General features: G+C 47.6%; 1 protein-coding gene across 5 annotated transcripts in view; it reads right to left on the reverse strand.

Annotated features, from left to right (window-relative positions):
* CHCHD6 (coiled-coil-helix-coiled-coil-helix domain containing 6) overlaps positions 1 to 19934 on the reverse strand; it is a 238033-nt gene that overhangs the window by 89414 nt on the left and 128685 nt on the right. For 3 of the 5 annotated variants that reach the window (XM_050781746.1, XM_050781744.1, XM_050781745.1), the window contains exon 5: positions 13623 to 13709. In XM_050781746.1, the coding sequence (XP_050637703.1) occupies positions 13623 to 13709 (87 nt within the window). The remainder of the gene's footprint in view (positions 1 to 13622; positions 13710 to 19934) is intronic. The other 2 variants (XM_050781747.1, XM_050781743.1) reach the window with 1 other exon arrangement.

Raw genomic sequence — 19934 nt, forward strand, 5'->3', positions numbered from 1 at the left:
AGAAAAAGATAAACTGCCTAACAGAAAACTAGCCAAATGATATTTAGAGGCAAGTCTCAAAAGAAGAAATATGAAGGCCCAATAAACTTATGAAAAGATGCTCAGCCATATTAATAATTATATGCAAAATTTTGTGCCATCACCATGCTGTGATGGTATAGGTGTGGGCCAAGGAACTCCGAAACACTTTTTGTTGGTACATATTTTTGAAGAGAAGTTTGGATGTATCCATTGAAATTAATTGTAAAAGATAAAAATAATCATAAATGTCCATCCACAGGAAATGATTAAATAATGGTAATCCCTATCACACAGTCATCAAAAAAAAAAAAAAAAAAAGGAGACTGGTGTGCAAAGAGACTTGATATGCAAAATTGTCCCAGATGTACTGTTGTGTGCAAGTTACAAAACTAACCTATGAAATAATAAACTGTGAGCCTATTTGTTAAAACAAACTATGTTTGTATTATTTACACAAATAATGTTACTTAAAAATGTACGGAAGAATACACACCAGTAGTTAGTTCTGGAGATTAGGAGCCATACTTTGCATGCTTTCACAGTGTTTTTTTAACTTTTTGGAAATGTGCATTATACGAGTAATTAACTTAAAAAGTGAAAAGGAAACAACCCAATGCTGATGAAAGCTCGCGAGACTGGCACTGTCACATGCCACTGGTGGAGTGAGAGCTGCTACAGCCCCTATGCAAGGCAATCTGGCAACCAAAAGCCTTATGATGTGCAGGGTCTAGAGCCTAGTAACCACAATTCTTCATCTATTTCTCTTAAGAAAACAAGTTCAGGCAGCTAGAAAGTTTTTCAAAGTAATCTGGTTTTTTCCTAATAGGAAAAGCCTAAAGTAACTTAACAGCACAATTATAGGGGACTGGTGGAGCAAATTATGGTACATCCACATAGATTTGATGCGGAAAGAGGGTTCAAAACAGACTGCGTTTTTAAAAGGTTACCAAATGGCATGTATGGTTACAATTCCATTTTTGCAAATATCACAACATTACAAATATTACCACAGCAGAAGCCAGTCTAGGCATGTATACACCAAGAGATTTACAATGGTTACCTCTCTAGGTGAACTGATTTGGTCAATTTCATCCTATTCTTTGGGATTATCTGCATTGTTTGTTTTTTTTTTCCCTACATGAACATGTGTTACCTAAGACAAGTTAAGCAATTTTTTTTTTTTCCAAAAAAGCAATGCTGCCCCATTGCTGGGTAAGCTCCAAGCAGATGGTTGGGTAATTCCCACGACACAAGTACCAGGGCAGAGTTTTTAGGATTGAGAGGGTCTGGCTCCCCTGCTGGCACCAAGCAACACTCAGTTACACTCAGAGAGGAGCTCCATCTACATCCATCCACCTCAGCCCAGGCTCTGCCACTGGCTGGTCTCTGATGCAATCTGTCCTGACTGCAGAGTTGCTGTATGTTTGTCAGGTGTTGACCAGGACCTGAACTGGACTCTGTAGGGGGAAAGTGAGTTAGGTTATGCCACCACATGTGACAGCCCTACAAAGAAGGGGCGATGGGAAGTGATCAGAAAAGGCTTCCAAGGTAGGCAGGGCTTGCCAGGTGACCTTACTCTCCAGGGACAGATGCTGCTGCTGGACAGGTGTGACTGGAATAGGGCCTGGAGCCACAGGCAGGGCCCAGATCACAGAGCCCTGCAGGCAGAGCTAAGGAATCTCAGCTCTCTCCTGAATGCAGTGAGAGCCACTGATGAACTCTAGATAGAGTCTTCCTGCAACAGGTGGATGCCAGATCATAGGTGGAGGAGGTTTTAGCTTCAGTTCAAATGAGAGATTAGCAAGGAGCCACCATCATGGAGGGAGGACAGAGACAGCATGGGAGACATTAGCTCAATGATGTGGGCAGGACTCGGTCATCAGTGGAGTGGGGGTGGCACAAGCATCTGTTTTATAGCCAGCCCCAGCAGAGGCCAATGGCTAATATCAGATTGCCTTTCTCAGCATGCCCCCATCCCCAAGGGCCAAGGGGCAAAGAAAAATACCAAGGGGGTTCTCCTGGTCAAACGAGCTGATCAAGGCTGGACAGGGAAAAGCTGAGAAAGGAAAGGAAAGGAAAAGGCCTTAGAGTACCCATTTCATTAAAATTATCTGTTTAACAGTGTTTTCCAGCAGGGATAGGTGGTAACCCACACACATGATGGACAGGCACTTCTGGCTCTTCAACCCTTAAGTACCTATTTAGCAGGCTTAATGTGCTAGGGGAAAAAACCAACATACAATAACACTGGAGCAGGAAATGCTGCATATTCATGTAGCTGCTGCCAGCTATGGTGTAGGAATCACTTCAAGATGAGGTACTGATTCAGCCTGTGCTTAAAAGGACCCCAGCAACAATAATGGAGGAAATGACATAAATCAGCAGTGGTGAACATCAACTTAACCATGAGATTACCCCTTGGCCTTGCATGACAATTTCACCTCTCCTAAAAGGTATATATTTGGCTTTTCCTGCAGCACTGACCTTTACTTCTCTGGACCAGGGAAAGAGAACAGGAGAATAAGAACCTAAGTGTATGCAACAAGGCACTGGCATGAAACCCAGGCTGGGGTCTGCTGTAGGAGACGACAGGCAAAATGCCTAAGAACTCACTGCAGCACAGTGGCTCTGGTGGATCCTGACTTACACCAAAAACAAAAAAACAAAACTCCTGGAAGATAATATTTTTGAGAAAATCAGAGAAACTAATGTCAATTCTCTGAGGCAAGAAAATAACATTGTAGTTATGTAAGAAAATGCCCACAGTTTTTAGAGATGCATATTGAAGTATGTAGGGGGAAACTTCATGGTCACTGGGGTTTGCTTGAAAGTACTTAAGAACAAAAGAAAAAAGGCAGAGAGATGAGCAAATATGGCAAAAAGTCTGGGGGACAGGGAAAGAAAGGCTCGGCGTACTGTTCCACTTAGGGTAAAGATCCTTGTAGGTGATTTAATACAGACTCAAACAATCCTCTGAGTGGCTGGCCCAGTACAGTCAACTGATGAATAAGTGATCCCCTGAATTTAGCCTGCCAAGGTCTACGGGCAGCAAATTCTGACTGCTCCCTACAGTCCCAAATCATTCATGTGACAACTGGTACAGATTTCCAAACCTGTTTCTTTTATCTGTAAAATGGGAATGACAGGAGTCCCTTCCTCACAGGCTTGTTCAAGGCTGTAACAAATTAGTACCTGTGACATACTCAGAACGCATCAGGCACTTTTGCAGCAAAGAGTCAGGCAAAGTCAGTGATTACTGTTATCAATCAGCTCACTGGGTCACTGTGAAGGTCAAAGGAGTCAGTGCAGGTGAAGTGCTTGACTACTGCTTTGCAAGTGGGACCACTCAATAAATGTTAACTACTGGGCACCAAGAAAACCAGCTTTGGAGACAGAGAGGTATAGTCTGTTAGCAATATTGTATTAATTCATTTAATTCTCAAAACCACCCTAGGAGATCAGAACTACTATGATTCCTATTTTACAGAAGTAGAGTCTGAAAGCCCTGATTAAATCTTGGCTCTGAGGTTGAACAGCTCAGGCCAACTGTTAACCTCTCAGTGTCCTCATTTTCATTGTGATTCTCACCACACTCCCCAACCCCACCATCAGGAAACCTAACTGGCAGGTCTTGGGCACTGTACTTAGCAAAGTGCAGGTGTGCAGCCAGTTCAGCAGGGTTCCTGGCTCAGACATCTACCCCAGAGAAGCCTGGCTGCAAGGCCCAGGAGGGCCACAGCCTCTCTAGTGTGCAAGAGTGGTTGCAGTTTCTGTTTCCCCTCACCTCAGAGATTAGTGTGACATATGAGAGGATTTCTGCAAAGTAGGAGATGAGACTGAGGTAAAGAAAAACATTTTTGGCAAACATACCAGAAGCAGTACGCAGAGTAGACTCAGGGAAGAGGGTAATATGTGGTGGTAATGGAAGTGGGGGCAGTGAGGGAGGTGATAATAGTAGTAGTGGTGGGAGAGGGGGCAGCAGCAATCAAAATGGTGGTGGCAGTGAAGGTGTGGAGGTGGTGGAGGAAGAGGGAGAAGCAGAGGTTGCAGAAGTGCAGGTGAACGTGGAGGAGGAGGTTATGGAGGATGGTGGAGATGGTGGTGGTGGTGGTGGTGGTGAAGGCGAAGTTGGTGATGGAGTGGGTTAAAGTGTAGGTACTGGAAACGAAGCTGGTGGTGGAGGGTAGAGGTGGTGGTGCTGGTGGTGGTGGTGGAGGCTGCAGAGGTGGAGATGATGACAGAGATGGTGGTGGTGATGGTGGTGGGGGCAGAAGTGGGCTTGGTAGAGCAGTTGGGAGAGGTGGAAGTGGTAGAGGTGTAGTTGGTAATGGAGGTGGTTGCAAGTAGAGGAGGTAAAATTGAACATAGATGTCAAGGTAGAGTTGGTGGAAATGGAGGTGGTGGTAGAGGAGGAGGAGAAGAAGTGGAGGTGGTGGAAAAGGAGGAGGAGGAGGAGGTAGTGATGAAGTAGGAGGTAGTGGTGGTGGAGGTGGTGGAGGTGGTGGAGGAAGAGAAGGTGGTGGTGGTAGTAGTGATGATGGAGGTGGCAATGGAGGTGGCGGTGGAGGTGGAGGAGGAGATGATGGTGGAGGAGGAGGAAGAGGTGATGGTGGAGGAGGAGGAGGAGATGATGGTGGAGGAGGAGGAGGAGATGATGGTGGAGGACGAGGTGATGGTGGTGGTGGAGGAGGAGGTGATGGTGGTGGTGTAGGAAGAGGAGGTCATGGTGGAGGAGGAGGAGGTGATGGTGGTAGAGTAGGAGGTGATGGTGGTGGAGGAGGAGGTGATGGTGGTGGTGGAGGAGGTGGTGGTGGTGGAGGAGGAGGTGGTGGAGGAGGAGGAGGAAAAGGTGATGGTGGTGGAGGTGGAGGAGGAGAAGGACGTGGTGGAGGTGGAAGAGGAGGTGATGGTGGAGAATGAGGTGGCGATGGTGGAGAATGAGGTGGTGATGGTGGAGAACGAGGTGGTGATGGTGCAGCTGGTGGTGGTGGTGGAGGTGGTGGTGGTGGCAGTGATGATGGTGGAGGTGGTGGAGGAGGAGCAGGAAGAGGAGGAGGAGGAGGAGGTGGTGGTGTAGTAGTGATGGTGGAGGTGGTGATGAAGGAGGAGGAGGGGGAGAAGGATGTGGTGGAGGTGGAGGTGGCAGAGGAGGATGAGGTGGTGGTGGTGGAGGAGGAGGAGGAGGAGGTGGTAGTGGTCATGGTTGAGGAGGTGGTCGTGGAAGTGAAAGAGGTGGTGGTGGATGTGGAGGAGAAGGGGGTGATGATGGAGGAGGTGGTGATGGTGGAGGAGGTGATGGTGGAGATGGAGGAGAAGGAGGTGATGGTGGAGGAGGAGGTGATGATGGATGAGGGGGAGGTGGTGATGGTGGAGGGGGAAGAGGTGATGGTGGTGGAGAAGGAGGTGGTGATGGGGGTGCTGGTGGAGGAGGTGGTGATGGTGGAGGAGGAGAAGGTGATGGTGGAAGAGGAGGAGGAGAAGGAGGTGATGGTGGTGAAGGAGGTGGTGATGGGGGTGAAGGAGGTGGTGATGGGGGTGGAGGAGGTGGTGATGGTGGAGGGGAGGTGGTGATGGTGGAGGTGGAGGTGGTGGTGGTGGTGGAGGAGGAGGTGGTGATGGTGGAGAAGGGGGAGGTGGTGATGGAGGAGGAGGTGGTGGTGGTTGAGGAGGAGGAGGTGATGATGGTGGAGGAGGGGGAGGGGTGATGGTGGAGGGGGAAGGGGAGGTGGTGATGGTGGTGGAGGAGGAGGTGGTGATGGTTGAGGAGGGGGAGGTGGTAATGGTTGAGGAGGGGGAGGTGGTGATGGTGGTGGAGGAGGAGGAGGTGATGGTGGTGGAGGAAGAGATGGTGATGGTGGTGGAGGAGGAGGTGGTGATGGTGGAGAAGGAGGTGGTGGTACCATTACTAACTTTTATGGCAGTACCATTACTAAAAAAAGGTGTTAATGGGCTAACCAGTTGGCGGTACCCTTCTCTAGCCTAACCTTATGAAAAACTTTCTGATTCAAAACTCTTCAAAAGTCCCTTGGGCTCAGATCCCTCACTCAGCAGGTTAAAGAGTGCTCCCCATGACGGTGGGAGGTGGGCCTCTTCCCCCAGGGAAGCTTTCCTGCTGTATTGTTTTCAGGTCATTGTTAGCAGTTCCCTCTGAATCCCCAGGCTCTGGCAGCTTCTCTCCATAGGCCTCTCACACTCACATCCTCACTGTAGGGGGCCCTGCTCTGAATCTCTGGTGCAGACTCTGCGCCTGACAAAGTGTAGGCCTCTCTCACTCGCAGAAGTACCTGCTGGCCACATCAGAGCGACCGCAGGCAGGTGGCGGCTCTACCAACGAGACACACCCCTCACTGAGCAAGTGTCTGGAGACCTCCTCCTTCTCCAGTGCCAGAAACCTGAACCCTACATGGAATCCAGCTTCAGTCTCCATGACGATGCAGGACGTGCGCGCTTGACACAGCTCACAGGGCCTTCACGCCAGTACAAGCGAGGCCTCACTTTGTCCTCAGTGTCTCTGACAGGCAGCATTTGGCACTGCCAACCACATTCTTCCTGGACTCTTCTCCACTCACTGATGCGGGAGGCGGTGGGAGGCAGTGTGTGGCGGTGGAAGAGCGGGCTCTGGAGCCTCGTGGATCTGACTTCATCTATCAGCCACGTGCACGGCTTCTGGCAGCTGCTTCAGCCTGCTTCCCAGCTTTTGCATTTGTAGAACATGTGTAATATAATTTACCTTACAGGGTTGCCGCAAGGATTCACGATGACTTGTGTAAGACGGCCTGGCACATAGCATATGCTCACAAAATTATTGTGACTGTCATTCTGTAGGACACAGAACTCCCTGTCTGATACTTCTCAATCATCTGCTGGTCATCTCTGCCTCATAAGTGCATGCCTAGAATTAAACTCACAACCTTCCCCAAGTGTAGTGGCTCACCTAAATTTTCTCTTTCTCTTAATGGCACCATTATTCTTTCTCAGGCCAGCCTGTTTTCCCAGCTGCACCACCTGTGGCCTCCCTTCCCACAGAGCACCTCGCTGGGGCCAAGCTCTCCAGCCAGAAGCCCCAGTTTCTCCACGACCAGCCCTGCATGCGGCCCACTGACATCCTGCTCCCTCCAAACACAGCTCCCACCGAGAAGCCTTCTGGGCAAAGGCTCCCTCCTCCTCTGGAACCCCACTGCGTCACTGTTTCCTGATTGCACACACACACATTCCCTTCTTTATTCCTGCAAACATTTACTGTGCACCTATTCTATGCCAGACACCGCATCCCCAGCTCTTGGCGATGAATCACCTGATGAATCAGACCAGCAAGGACTGTGCTCGCAGATGCAGAGCAGACAGCCACAGGCGCTAACAAAACAGAGTGTGGCAAGGGCTAGAATATGCACAGGGACCAAGCCTCAGCAGGGGACAGAAGATGGAGCAGCAGGTGATTCTGCGGTGCCTATGGGGCACTCCAGTGAGGTGCAGCTCCACACCCAGCCCCCATCCTGTGCCCATGCCCCAGGTCTCACAGCGCCTGACACAGGGTTTTAGCAACTCTACTAGACTGAATGGATATGGAGCAACCCGGTCAGAAGAGGAGGCACTCAGAATTACAGAACTCAGAGGAGGCAAGAGCCCAGCGGGCCAGGTGCAGACAGATGTGGGCTTGCAGCGGGCCTGCTGCATTCCGGCTGTGTCTCTCCATAAGGCAAGTAGCCTCTCCCTACTGGTCTGTCCTCCAGTCGCACAAGGAGGTGAGACAAACACACAGATGGGCCTGGGAGGGCCTGGAAGAGGATGTTCAAGGCCTGTAAGGTCCCTAAGATTTGGAAAGCAGGCCCTGAGCAGAGCCTCGCAGGCCAGCGAGGAGGGTGCCTGGCAGCAAGGGGCAGCAGAGGCCATGGGACACCCCTGCTGGGCTGCCTTCCTCAGCTGTAGCCCACTTTTTATGAAGCCTCACATGCTGACTCTTTCCTGAGAGCACAGCCAGATGAACTCTCAGCAACTGAACACACCTGTAACTAACACCAACGTCATGAAAGGAAGCCTTACCTCCCCACCACATGACCCCTGCTAGTCACTGCTACCCCCACAGGGTAACCGTTATCCCAGTTGCTAACACCATAGATGTGCTGTGCTGCTTTCACCCCTTCTGTAGATGGAATCACACAGTTTGCAGGTCCTCTTCCTTAGCCGGCTCCTTTGCTCAGCAGTGTGTCTGGAGTTCCAGCAGCAGCACCTGCAGCTGTGGACATCTCACTTTCATGCCAGCAGTGCTCTATCATGAATACCACTGGCACTTGCCTCTCTCCTGATTTTCAGGACTATCATGAATGACACTACCATGGACATTCCACAGTATCTCTTCTGGTGAACCTGGGGGCACATCTGCACCGGGTGCAGAATGCTGGGTCCTGGGGCATACCCAAGTTCAGCTTTAAAAGATGCTGGCTATCGATATTCCACAGTGGCTACGCCAACTTACACCCCACCAATGGTGTCTTGGAGTTTAGGTTAAACCACATCCTTGTCAGCACTTGGACCTGTCTGTCTTTTCCACTTTGGCCATTCTTCCAAGTGTGTAACAGTATCATGTTGTGGTTATAATTTGCATTTTCCTGATATTTACTGAGGATGAGCTTTTTTCACGTTTGCTGACCCTGTGAAGTGGAAATCCTATATTTAATTCCTCCACCAAACATCTTGTGTAGCTTGTGTTTCCCTACACATCAAGGTTCAAGGCAGAGACCAGTGTGCCCAGGATAGGCATGTCTATTGAGCAGTGTCAGTGAGAAAACTGCAGGGCTATCGGGATCAGAAGATGGTCTTTTCTTAAGAAAACTTGATTGGCAGCAGGGAATACAATGGGGGAAAGGGCTGACTGCTCAGAGGCAGGGCAGGGAGGCATCTGAAAGGTGCAGGGAGGAAGACTTCAATCCTGGGGAAAGGAGATAAAGTCCAGGAAGAATACATTTCTCCCTTTCTTCCTGGCTTGGTTTTTGACGCTAACCCTGAAAAAGACCTTCTCCACTTCATAGATGCTGAGTTTGGATAAAGTGAGATGAAGCATTTTACAGAGCTGAGAGGTTCTCTAGTCACAGGAAGCCTGCATATGGGCATCCTCCCAAATGGCATCCTAATCCTCAGCATCTCCCTTCCCTCCCAAACCTGACTATGGGTATCATAAGGCAGGAGCCACAGCTGTCTGAGCCATCTCTGTGCCTGGCATTTAGCAGACTTAAATTGATGTGGAGTAAATGAAGGCTGGGCATTTATTAAAGAGGAGGAAGAGGACAGAAATAACATGAAAGAGGACTGGATACTGAGGTCAGGTACTCTGATGGTTGCTTTACACAAACTACCACTCACCCCAAAATAGCTGGCAGGTTAGTCCTAAATCCTCATTTCAAAGATAAGGAAACTGAGGCTACAGAATGTAATGACATGCTCAGGGTCACAAGGCTGCTTACATGACTGAGGCAGAAGTAAACTGAGGTCTGCTGGACCCCAAAGCCTACTCATCCCTACCACCCTACTCAGCTCCATGGTTGACTGCAGAAGACAAGGCCTTGGCCAGCCACAAGTGGTCAACTCCATGGGCTCTCAGGGTCTCCTTCAGAGCCACCCAGCACCGAGGTTTCTACTAGAAGACAATAAAGTGTGCTGGTTCTGAAGAGGCACAAGTCCCCCCTTAGCCCCATAATAGCTGAATCCAGGCATGGTGTGGGTGAATCCCACTCCTGGTTCTTTTGCTTCCTGCAGAAAATTACAAAGTGGCAGCTGAGCAAAGGCTCTGGAGCCAGGTGTGCGGGGGGAGCACAGCTAAGATGGCAAGGGGTTCAGCAGCCATGACTCAAGCCAGCACAGGCAGTCGAGGGTCTCATGTTCCTGGTCCATATGCCAGTATGGCAGATGCACCTGAATGTGTGTTTGGAGCTCTGAGCTAAGGAATCTGGGAATGGCCAACCCGGAGATCCATTCCTTATCTATAAGGAACATCTGAATCACCCGCCCTTGTGAAATGAAAATCTATGGAACACAGCTGTACAGGGCATTGAGGCCCTTTGTTTTGGGTTAAATCAAGCTTGTCCAACCCACAGGCCAGAGGTTGCATGCAGCCAAGAAAGGCTTTGAACGTGGCCAAACACAAAGTCATAAACTTTCTTAAAACATTATGAGATTTTGTGATTTTTTTTTTTTTTTTTTAGCTCATCAGCCATCATTAGTGTTAGTGTATTTTATGTGGTCCAAGACAATTCTTCCAGGGTGGCCTAAGGAAGCCAAAAGATTGGCCACCCCTGGGTTTAAATGAAGGTTGCCAGGTAGAAGCTGTTAGGGAGAGTGCTAAGTGAAAATGCTATGGAAACTACATGCTCTTTGGGAGTAGTGGTTCGCTTGTTCAGCCAGCCATGGGGCCTTGCGGTTCTCCTGTCCATCCCACTGCCACTGGACTGTCCCTGTATGTAACTTTTCTGCAAATAAAACCCTATGTCTCATTTGCCGGCTCTGGGGCTCTTGTTTGAGCTCTCAAACATGGTGCCATCCCTATTGAAGTTAATAGGGGTCCCGTGCAAAGATGCCCACAGAAACGGACAAAGACCTTGTTCTATGACACTGTCAGATGTGCGGAAACACCTGGGGAGTGCATGGCCCCAGTCTGCTGGATACTGCAAGACCATCAGAGAAAAGTCTGATGCAGCCCACAGAGAAGGCTTGCCCATCCCAGAGAGCAGGTGTTGGGGTCAGGCCACTGTTAATGATAAAAATCCATCTCAGCATGCATATACGTGTGCATGCACACATGCTCATCCATTAATCCAAACCTGAAGCACTGTGACATGAAACAGAGCCCCCAGTACTGCTGTGCACCAGGGAAGGAGCCAGCACTTGCCAGGTGCCTAGCACACACAAACACTTTTACAGGCGTTACTTTCCTTAATCCTCCCATTAACTACCGGCAGAAAGCATTAGCATCTCCATTTTACAGATGGAGAAACCGAGCTGAAAGGAGGCACACTGACTGAATTGCTGTGTGGGAGCCAAGGCTCATGGGATCTGGTGCCCACACGCCATCAGTTACACCATACTCAATGTCCAGGGTGCTTCTTCACGTGCCATGAGACCCTCACAAGGCCCCTGTCTGTGTCAACAGCTCACTGCTTTCTATAGGGAAATGGAAACAATATTGCTTACTTAGATCTTGCAGTGTGGCTGTGAAGAACAATTACTCAGAAAGATTATAAAGCACAGGAGCCCTACAAAATGGGATTTCCATGCTTAAGAATAATCATCTAGGAAATAAATACTGCAGGCAAAAAGGTCCAGAAGTTTCTCCCTCCTTGAAAATGAGACTGGATTTTGTGCAGGCTTTCCTTACCTGCCAGTCTCAACAGGTAGAAGGTGGAAGCTGACCGGCTACCACAGGTGGATGGCTGCAGGATTCCACTCAGCCCCTTGGATACACCACGACTCGGCCAACAGCCACAGGCATCAGCCTCCCCATCTCAACCTGCTCTCACCCGGGACTGTACTCTAAGCTGTTTTGGGTGGTCAAGGATCATGCAGCAGCTTATCCAACTTTCCCCTGAACAGGTTTTTACTGTCAATTTCTAAACTTAAAGGAAATGGGGGGGAAAAGGAAAGGGCTGTGATGATTGGAAAGTCCTGGAGCCGTGTGTACAGAAGCTGGAAATGTCAAGGTCTGCGAGTATTCAACAAATGAAAGAGGAATCGTGTAAAAGCAACAGCTAATAAAAAAAGATTGTCAGATGCTGTGTTTTCCATCTTCCCAGCCATTACAGGAATAAAATTATCCGCGGAGAAGATCGAAAACCTTTTTCAAAACTAATACAATTAAGCCTCATTCTTCTGCCTCCTTTCTGCCTCTCCCTCTGGCTCCCCTTTAATCCTCCTATCTCCCGCACCAATCTCCATTTCCTGAGATGTTGGAGGTGCTTTCCTTTTTTTTATTATCACCAGCGAAATGCTGTGTTTAAGAGTCAGAAAGGAGATCATGCTTTTGCACCTCCTTCTGGAAGCATTTAATAACTCTTCACAATCATCTAGGAAACCTCGATTTTTAAAAAGCCTACACCTGCATATGTAAGGAGTTTGGACTTCATTTAATGAAGAGAAAGAAGTCTCATCCAGAATTTCCTCTCCTTTAGCAAAGCAGAGACTTGGTTTCTAAGAAGAGAACTAGGGTAGAGATGAGAGAGGAGAATGACAAGAGGAAAACGTATTTTAGAGAGACAAAAATGCTGCGAGGCTCTTTTCCTTCCACCCGAAACAGACATGTACACATGCCTCTAGCAGCCAAGCCCAGGGAGGGAAACATGAGGAGCACAAAGGAGACCAAAGAATTGCACAAATAAAAAAACAAAAACACAAACAAAAAAAAAAACCCTGTGCCTATGAACATACAGGAAACTGTGATAATGAGAGCTATGGCTGGTGGAATTTTTTTTTACCCTTTTCTGGGATCTCAAATCACAATCCTTGTCATTATAAGCTACAGTCAAACCTGTGCATGAGGCTGCTCTGTGAAAGATTCGCTTGTTAAGGGCCACTCGGAAAGTGGCTCAGAGGTGTACTGCCGTTCCTCAGACTGTGGGATATCACCATCAGCACTCTGTGTTCATGGCATGTCAACTCCGGCCAGCCCCTAAACACTGGCAAAGGAGGACAAGCAGGTGTTGATGGGGCATGGAAGAACCTCCCTCTTTTCCCCATGGCCTGGAAATCCAGAAACCCACGTTTCTGCCAGGCTCCACTGTGGCATGGCACAGGAGGAAACCCCTGTGGAAATCAGGCCCCTCAAGCAAACTGTCAATTTCAAAGCTCCAAACCGTGACAAATGATTTGCGAAGATTTGCCTGCAATAAGCTGATGGCTCAGGTTGCTTGGTATGCTGTCTCAGGCATGAGGGGGAACAATTTTTTTTTTAACCTCCCAACCATCCCCTCCCACATTTTAAGCCATTTCTTTGAAAAATCTGTCATGATCCACAAATTAAACCAAAAAATAAGCAAGTTACCAAATGAATTTTCAAGAGTCGTGGTAGGGTTTTTTTTTTTTTTTTTTTTTTAAAAAGGCATGATGATATTTTTAAATCTCATTCATTTCAAAGACTTATCTTTAGAAAAGCAGCGAGTGTGCAGCCGTAGTGCACTTTGATCTTCCCGACTCCCAGGAGAAAATCAATAATACAACTTTAATGTATTTGTATAGCAAGACATCACGTTATTATTATTTTTACCAAATGCAGCTTAACTAAAGTGGAAAAGGTATACTGGGACTCAGCACCGCCCTGTGGTGAAAGTGAATTTTTTTCTAAAATTGAACTACTCTAGAGCCAGCCACATTCAACAAAAAAAAGGTGGGGCAGTGGGGAGACAATTAAAAACCAATTATCTCCATGAATGCAACTTGTTGAAAGGCTCTATTTGGGTGCCTGCTGCAGAACGCAGGAGGGCATGTCCAAGGAGTGACTGACATTTGGGCGAATGGGCACTGGGCCTGCGGACTCCTCTCTCCCCCTATGATGGTGATGTGTTCTGGTCAGATGCCTTTAGGACCTGGCCCCGAGGAATACAGCCAAGCAGGAGTCTTACCTTCCTCTCAATACGCCCCAGCTGCTCCTTGTAGAAGGTGTCACGGCGTCTTAGCTCTGCCTCTCTGCTCTCCAGCTCCCTGGCCTGCTTGGAAGAGAACAAAGCCCACGTTAGCCAGCAGTGATGGTGCTGGAATGGTGCTGCAGGGAGAAGGCGACGGACATTTCTGCTCACATTCACAATGAGAACAGTAGCAATAATGAACTGAAAACCTTATGAAACGCCAGATCATTCACATATATTGTGCTTAATTTTCACAACAATCCTTCAAGGTGGGTAATTACTATAGCCGCTTCACAGACAAACAATAACATTTATTGATTATGGGAGTCCTGTTCACAGTGCTCCCACAGTTGTTTCCTTTGATCCTTACCATACTTCTAAAGGGCAGGTGGGATCATCATGATCCCCCACTACAGGTGAGAAGCCAGATGACAACAGGGAGCCTAAGTAGCTGTCCGAAAGCTCACAGCCATTCAGAGTAGCTGGGGTCTGAACCTTGGTCAATGTAGGTGTGTCTGGCCGCTGGGTGTGCCGCCATGAGCCACACAGCTATGTGTTGGCCTTGGTATCCTTATGCTTGGAACCAGCACCTCCTCTGGGTGGAGGCTACCAGAATGCTCATCCTGAAGCTTTCAGGGCCTGTGCCAGCAGGATGTCTATGTGAGGAATGGGACACAGGACTAAAGTGTTGGGCGAAGATGCCTAGCCATCAGCACCTCCTTAGGCTAGAGACTGTTCACACAAATAGAGCCTCACACTCTGAGCTGGAAGGAGCAGGGATCCATGCCTGCAGGAAGACAGGCACAGAGTCAGCTGGAGGGGTGCTGCTCCCTCACCCGCCTGATGGGGATGGCTGAGTCCCTGTTGGAGCACAGGGCCAAGGGCCCTCCCTCCAGGTCCAGTTAGGCTGAGGGCTCAGCTTACCAGGGCAAGCAACCTGGCAGACCTCAGGTTGAACTCAGCCCACCCTTAACTAGCTAGGCAACCTTGAACAAGTTCCTGACCTCCAGCTTCCTCAGGTATGATGTGTAAAGCTGGAAGGGACGCATAGCTGTACAGAAGGTTAAAGGAAACCCCAACAGAAGTGGGCAGGGTCTCAACAGGCCTCCATAAAGGGTCACCAGCACATGGCAGGGCAGGGATATAAGTCCCATCACTGGGATACTCACGTCCCGAAGTCTCCGGGGGCTTCCCAGGACCAGGCCCCAGGGCCCGCTTCTACCCTCCACGGGTCAAATGTGGAACAACTCCACACTGAGTGTCAGGGTGGAGACAGTCACAGGGGCCTGGGGAGCTCAGGACTGCCTTTTGTGACTGTATGGAGGAATAACACCATCTGCTTGCTGTCTACCCCTGTGCTAGGGCTGTGTGTGCTCAGGTTCTCCGCTAAGTTCCTGATGGCACTTAATTAATCCTCACTACCCCCAAGAGCATAAGCTAGCCAGTGGTAGACTGTGAACCTAAGTTCATATGACTTCCAAGTCCTGAGCTTTTTCCTTTTAAGCCACACTATGGTATCAGCACATGGGTTTCAATCACTCAAAAATATGGGGTAAGACATGAACCCAAGTTTTTGAAAGCCCATCTCCCTGGCAGTGCTACTCCTACTGACATAGAACCTTGCAGAACAACCAGCAAGATAGTTTGTAATAAGAGCTGACCACTCACCAGTGCTTCTGAGTGCAAAGTACCAGGAGAAAGACTCAGGCGAAAGGGCCACACCAGGCCAGTGGGCTTGGGTGGCTGGCTGAACCCCTCCCTGAGAGTTAAGTTCTAACACCAGCTCTATTACTGAGTGGCCTCTAGGAAGCCTGAGCAAGATGCTGTCTTGTCTGTTTTCCCCTTACCTGTATAAGGGAGAAGTAATAACCTGGATCCCCAGGCAGCTGCAGAGGATCTAAAAATGCCAGGAAGGCTTCTGGAATGCCTCTGGAATGCCAACACTTCAGAAAAGCTAAATACAAACAGTGGGACTAAATGCCAGGAATTTCTCACAGGGCTTTTCAAAGTGTGCTGCTGAAGCTGTGTCCCAGGAATGCAAGCACGGCTAATCTGCGCTGGGCCTCTCAGCAGTCCAGCACTTAACTGTTACCAATCCCTGGTGCAGTCAGAGGAGAAGCTCGTCTGATGCAATTAAGCAGCCAGTAAAGGAAAGTCTCTGAGGGCTCTGGACCTGCCATTTTTTGACCAGCAGTCCCAGCCAAGCAGGAAGATGACATCTGAAGGCAAAACCATCACACGGCTCTTCAGCTGCCATTCTCTACAATTAAGTGAAGCAGCAGAGACAAGGAGGTGAGTCCACACGTCCACCACCATCCCACTGACACTGTGATGCCTCCTCTGGGCCGAGGCTACCAGAATGCTCATCCTGAAGCTTTCAGGGCCTGTGCCAGCAGGATGTCTATGCAAGGAATGGGACACAGGACTAAAGTGTTGGGCGAAGATGCCTAGCCATCAGCACCTCCTTAGGCTACAGACTGTTCACACAAACAGGAAGAAACGTTGAGGACATCAAGGCCTACTTTTCTATTCATGTCCAATGCAGCACAATTCAGCAGTTAAGAATGAAATGAACTGTTTGGAGAGGGATGAGGCTGTGCCTCCCACTTGAATGAAAACTCCGCGATGTGCACCATATCCCCAACACCTTGGCTTCGTCACAAGTAAGCCACTAGGGTGGCAAGCTCACCGCCTCTAATTCATCTGCTACAAAGCACTGCCCACCAGCTCTGCCCATCTGAGATTTAGAATGCAATCCCAATGACTGACAATGGACAAGAGGTGACACGACAAATGGCTGTAGAAACTGAGTATGACACAAATGCCTGAGTGTCAGTGCCTGGCCCAGAGCAGACACTCAATGACCTGGCTGTGACGTATGGAAGAGCACATTGGGCAGCACCCGCCACTCCACACAGTTGCCCTGCAGTCTCATAGTGGCTTCCTAGCACTCATGAGAGGCCACGCAGCATGCAGCACAACTGTGGCTTCAGTGCCTGAGTGTGTCACTTACCAGAACACCATGAAGGACACCTCTGTGTGACAGACAGAATTGTAAAAGGGCTGAGGGCACAACAGGGAAGCCAGAGAGAGAATCTCTGCTATCATGAAGCTTAGATCCCAGTGGGAGATGCAAATGTGTGTGCAGATAAATAATTTCAGAGAGATGTGCTGGGGAGACCATAAGACAGACTCACTTGTAGGGTTAGCGGGTTGCTATTTTCCCTAAGGAGATTTCCGAGACAGTGTTCAGGGAAAAATTTTGGAATTAAGAATGTTGTCTCTAATATAAAGGTAAAATATCACCATTATGAACGTGTACTCAGCAGATGACAGTCTTTGCATAGAGAATTGAGGGAATCTGCATGATTTGGTCAAGGACCTCCTCCAGTCAAGACAACCCAGTGAGTTCACACTTTGATGCCTCTACCCTACTCCGAACACATAGCATTGGCAGATAAATTATAGAACAGGTGACCAAAAAGACACAGACAGGTTCAAAAACAAGATTAAAGTGTCCAATACCAAACAGAAATGCAAAGCAGTGGGTGGGGCTGAAGCCACAGGCCTGCTGGCTCCAAGTCTGGAGCAGGCAGAGGCAGTCAGGAACCCTCTTTATCATGCAGGGTCAGAATAAACCACATTCTGCACAAGCGGGGCCCTGAAGCCAGGCTGGCGACCTGAAGCCTAGGGATCTCCCTAAAATAAGAAGCTGATATAAAAAACTTCTGAAGACCTCCACTGAGGGACAGGGTGTTCAGTTTGCTTAAACCTAGAAAGCCCAGAAGCTACATATCCCACTCCTGGATGACAAATGAACCTAGTCACTCAGTTCCTGGCTCTGCAATATCACTAGGACCACTGTGGAGACAGGCCTCAGAAGGCCAAAATCAGACCTGGTCCCGCACTGGGATGCAGGTGTAGGTGACAATAGAAATATTGAACTTTCCACTCCAAATGAACCTACAAACTGAATCTCAAATATGTGAAGAAACAGAATTTCTGAAAAGGCTACCAATAAAAGCAGTAACTGAAATATGAATTTACTCCAGATGACATTAATTTTATAGGACAATATGACAAAGGATTTCAAAAAACTTTTTATTATGCAAAAATTTAAACACAAGAAAGAAGAATATAATAAAACCCCAGATAGCCATCAGTAAGCTTCAACAATTAGAAACTAAAGAGATTTTCTTTCATCTCTACCCTCCACCTTCTCCACCCAAGTTTCTTACAGATCTCTTCATCTACATAGCTTCAATACGTTGCTCTAAAAAATAAGGACTTTTAATTTCTAAAACACAACCATAGTAGTATTGCATATCAAAAACAATTTAACATGAATTCCTTAACATCATCGGATATCCAGCCAGCATTACAACCTCCAATTGATAAATAATTTTAAATATGCATATTTAAGTTGCTCAAAAAGATAAAACGAAGTAACTTCTGATTTACAAAAAAGAAATTATGAACCTGAAACAGGCTAACCACTAAATAGGTAAAGATTATACATTTAAAATCTACTAAATAAAAAATTAAATGGATAAGACAAACTCTAAGCTGAGGACAGCAAGGGAAAAATTATCAAACTGAAATGAAGTATGGAGATTTGAGCAAGAATGTACCAATGGAAGACAAAGATAAAAAGTCGGGAGGATTGCTTGAGTCCAGGAGCTGGAGATCAGAATGGGCAACAAAGCGAGACTCCATTTCCACAAAAAATAAAAATAAAAAGTTGGCTATGGTGACACATGCCCACTACTTGAGAGGCTGAGGCAGGAGGATCTTTTGTTCCCTGGAGTTTGAGGCTGCAGTGAGTTATGATCGCACCACTGCACTCCAGCCTGGACAGCAGAGTAAGACTCTGTCTCAAAAAAAAAAAAAAAAAAAAAAAAAAAAAAAAACCCAAAGATAAAAAGTCTGATAAAAGCTAAAAACTGTGGAAGACAGACTGATGGTCCAGAATGTGTCTAACAGCTGTTTCAGAAGATGAGAAGGGAAAGACTGGAGAGGAAAAGCGGGTAAGAGAGGGGAAGGAGGATGGAAGCCAGAGTAGAAGGCAGGTGAGAGGACGGGAGGTAGGCGAGGGGAGGGAGAAAGACACTGGTAGGGGTGAGTGAGGGAGAGTGGGAAAAGGGGAAGGGAGAGAGAGGGAGAGGATGGTAAACAGAAAAGACCAAATAAAACTATAGAAATAAGTGTAAGTAAATTGGTTACCACAAAAAGCACATGAAGGGGACCTCTAGGATGGCCCCTGATGATCTCCACCTCCTAGGCCTCATGCCCCTGTGGGATCTCCTCCTCTTGAGTGTGGGCTGGAACTTGAGACTCATTACTAATAAATAGAATATGGCAAAGTGATGGGATGTCACTTCCAAGATTTAGTTTTAAAAGACAGTGATTTCTGTCTTGCTCATACTCTTTTCCTTGTCCACACTGATGAGGCAAGCTTCCACTTTATGAATTGCCTCCACTACCACTGGGAAGACAGGTCTCAGAAGGCCAAAATTACATAGTAAGACACTGAGAGTGGCCACTGACCAACAGCCAGTGAGGACCGGAGGCCCTCAGTCCATCAGCCCTCAAGGAACTGACTCCTGCCCACAGTCATGTGAGTGAGCTTGGAAGCAGACCCTCCCGCAGTGGAGCCTTCAAACGAGACAGCAGCCCTGGCAGATACCTTGACTACAAGACCTTAGGGCAGAGGCACCCAGCTAAGCCAGGCCCAGATGCCTGACCCATAGAAACCACAAGATAATAAATGTTTAAGTCACTACATTTTGTAATTTGTTACTTAGTAATTGTTAACTAACATAAGATATGAACTGATTAATCTCACCCTTAAAAGAAAACTGATTATCAATTTGGATAAAAGAAAGGAAACAAAACCTAACGACTTGCTACTTACAAGAAACCCAAGTCCCCATACTAATGGTCTTACAGAAAAGAAGAAATCCTCCACTGGACATAAATATATAGTATAATGTCTACTGTTTTATTTTGTTTACACAAAATGTTGAGCATTAAATAAAAACTTTAAAAATACACACACACACACACACACACACACACACACACACACAAGTGCATGCAAAAATAATGACCCTCCATATAGAGATAAAATACTGGAACCAGACACATTAATGGCCCCGACTGGAATTAAGACAAAGGGACTTTAAATAACTATGATTAATATGTTAAATAACCTAGTGGAAAAAGGTAAATATCATGTGTGAAGATATAGAGAATTTCCACAGAGTGATACAACTATCTTGCCTCCATTGTTCATGATGAGAAATCAGT

This window comes from Macaca thibetana, chromosome 2 (assembly GCF_024542745.1).
Source record: "Macaca thibetana thibetana isolate TM-01 chromosome 2, ASM2454274v1, whole genome shotgun sequence".
NCBI lineage: Eukaryota > Metazoa > Chordata > Mammalia > Primates > Cercopithecidae > Macaca > Macaca thibetana.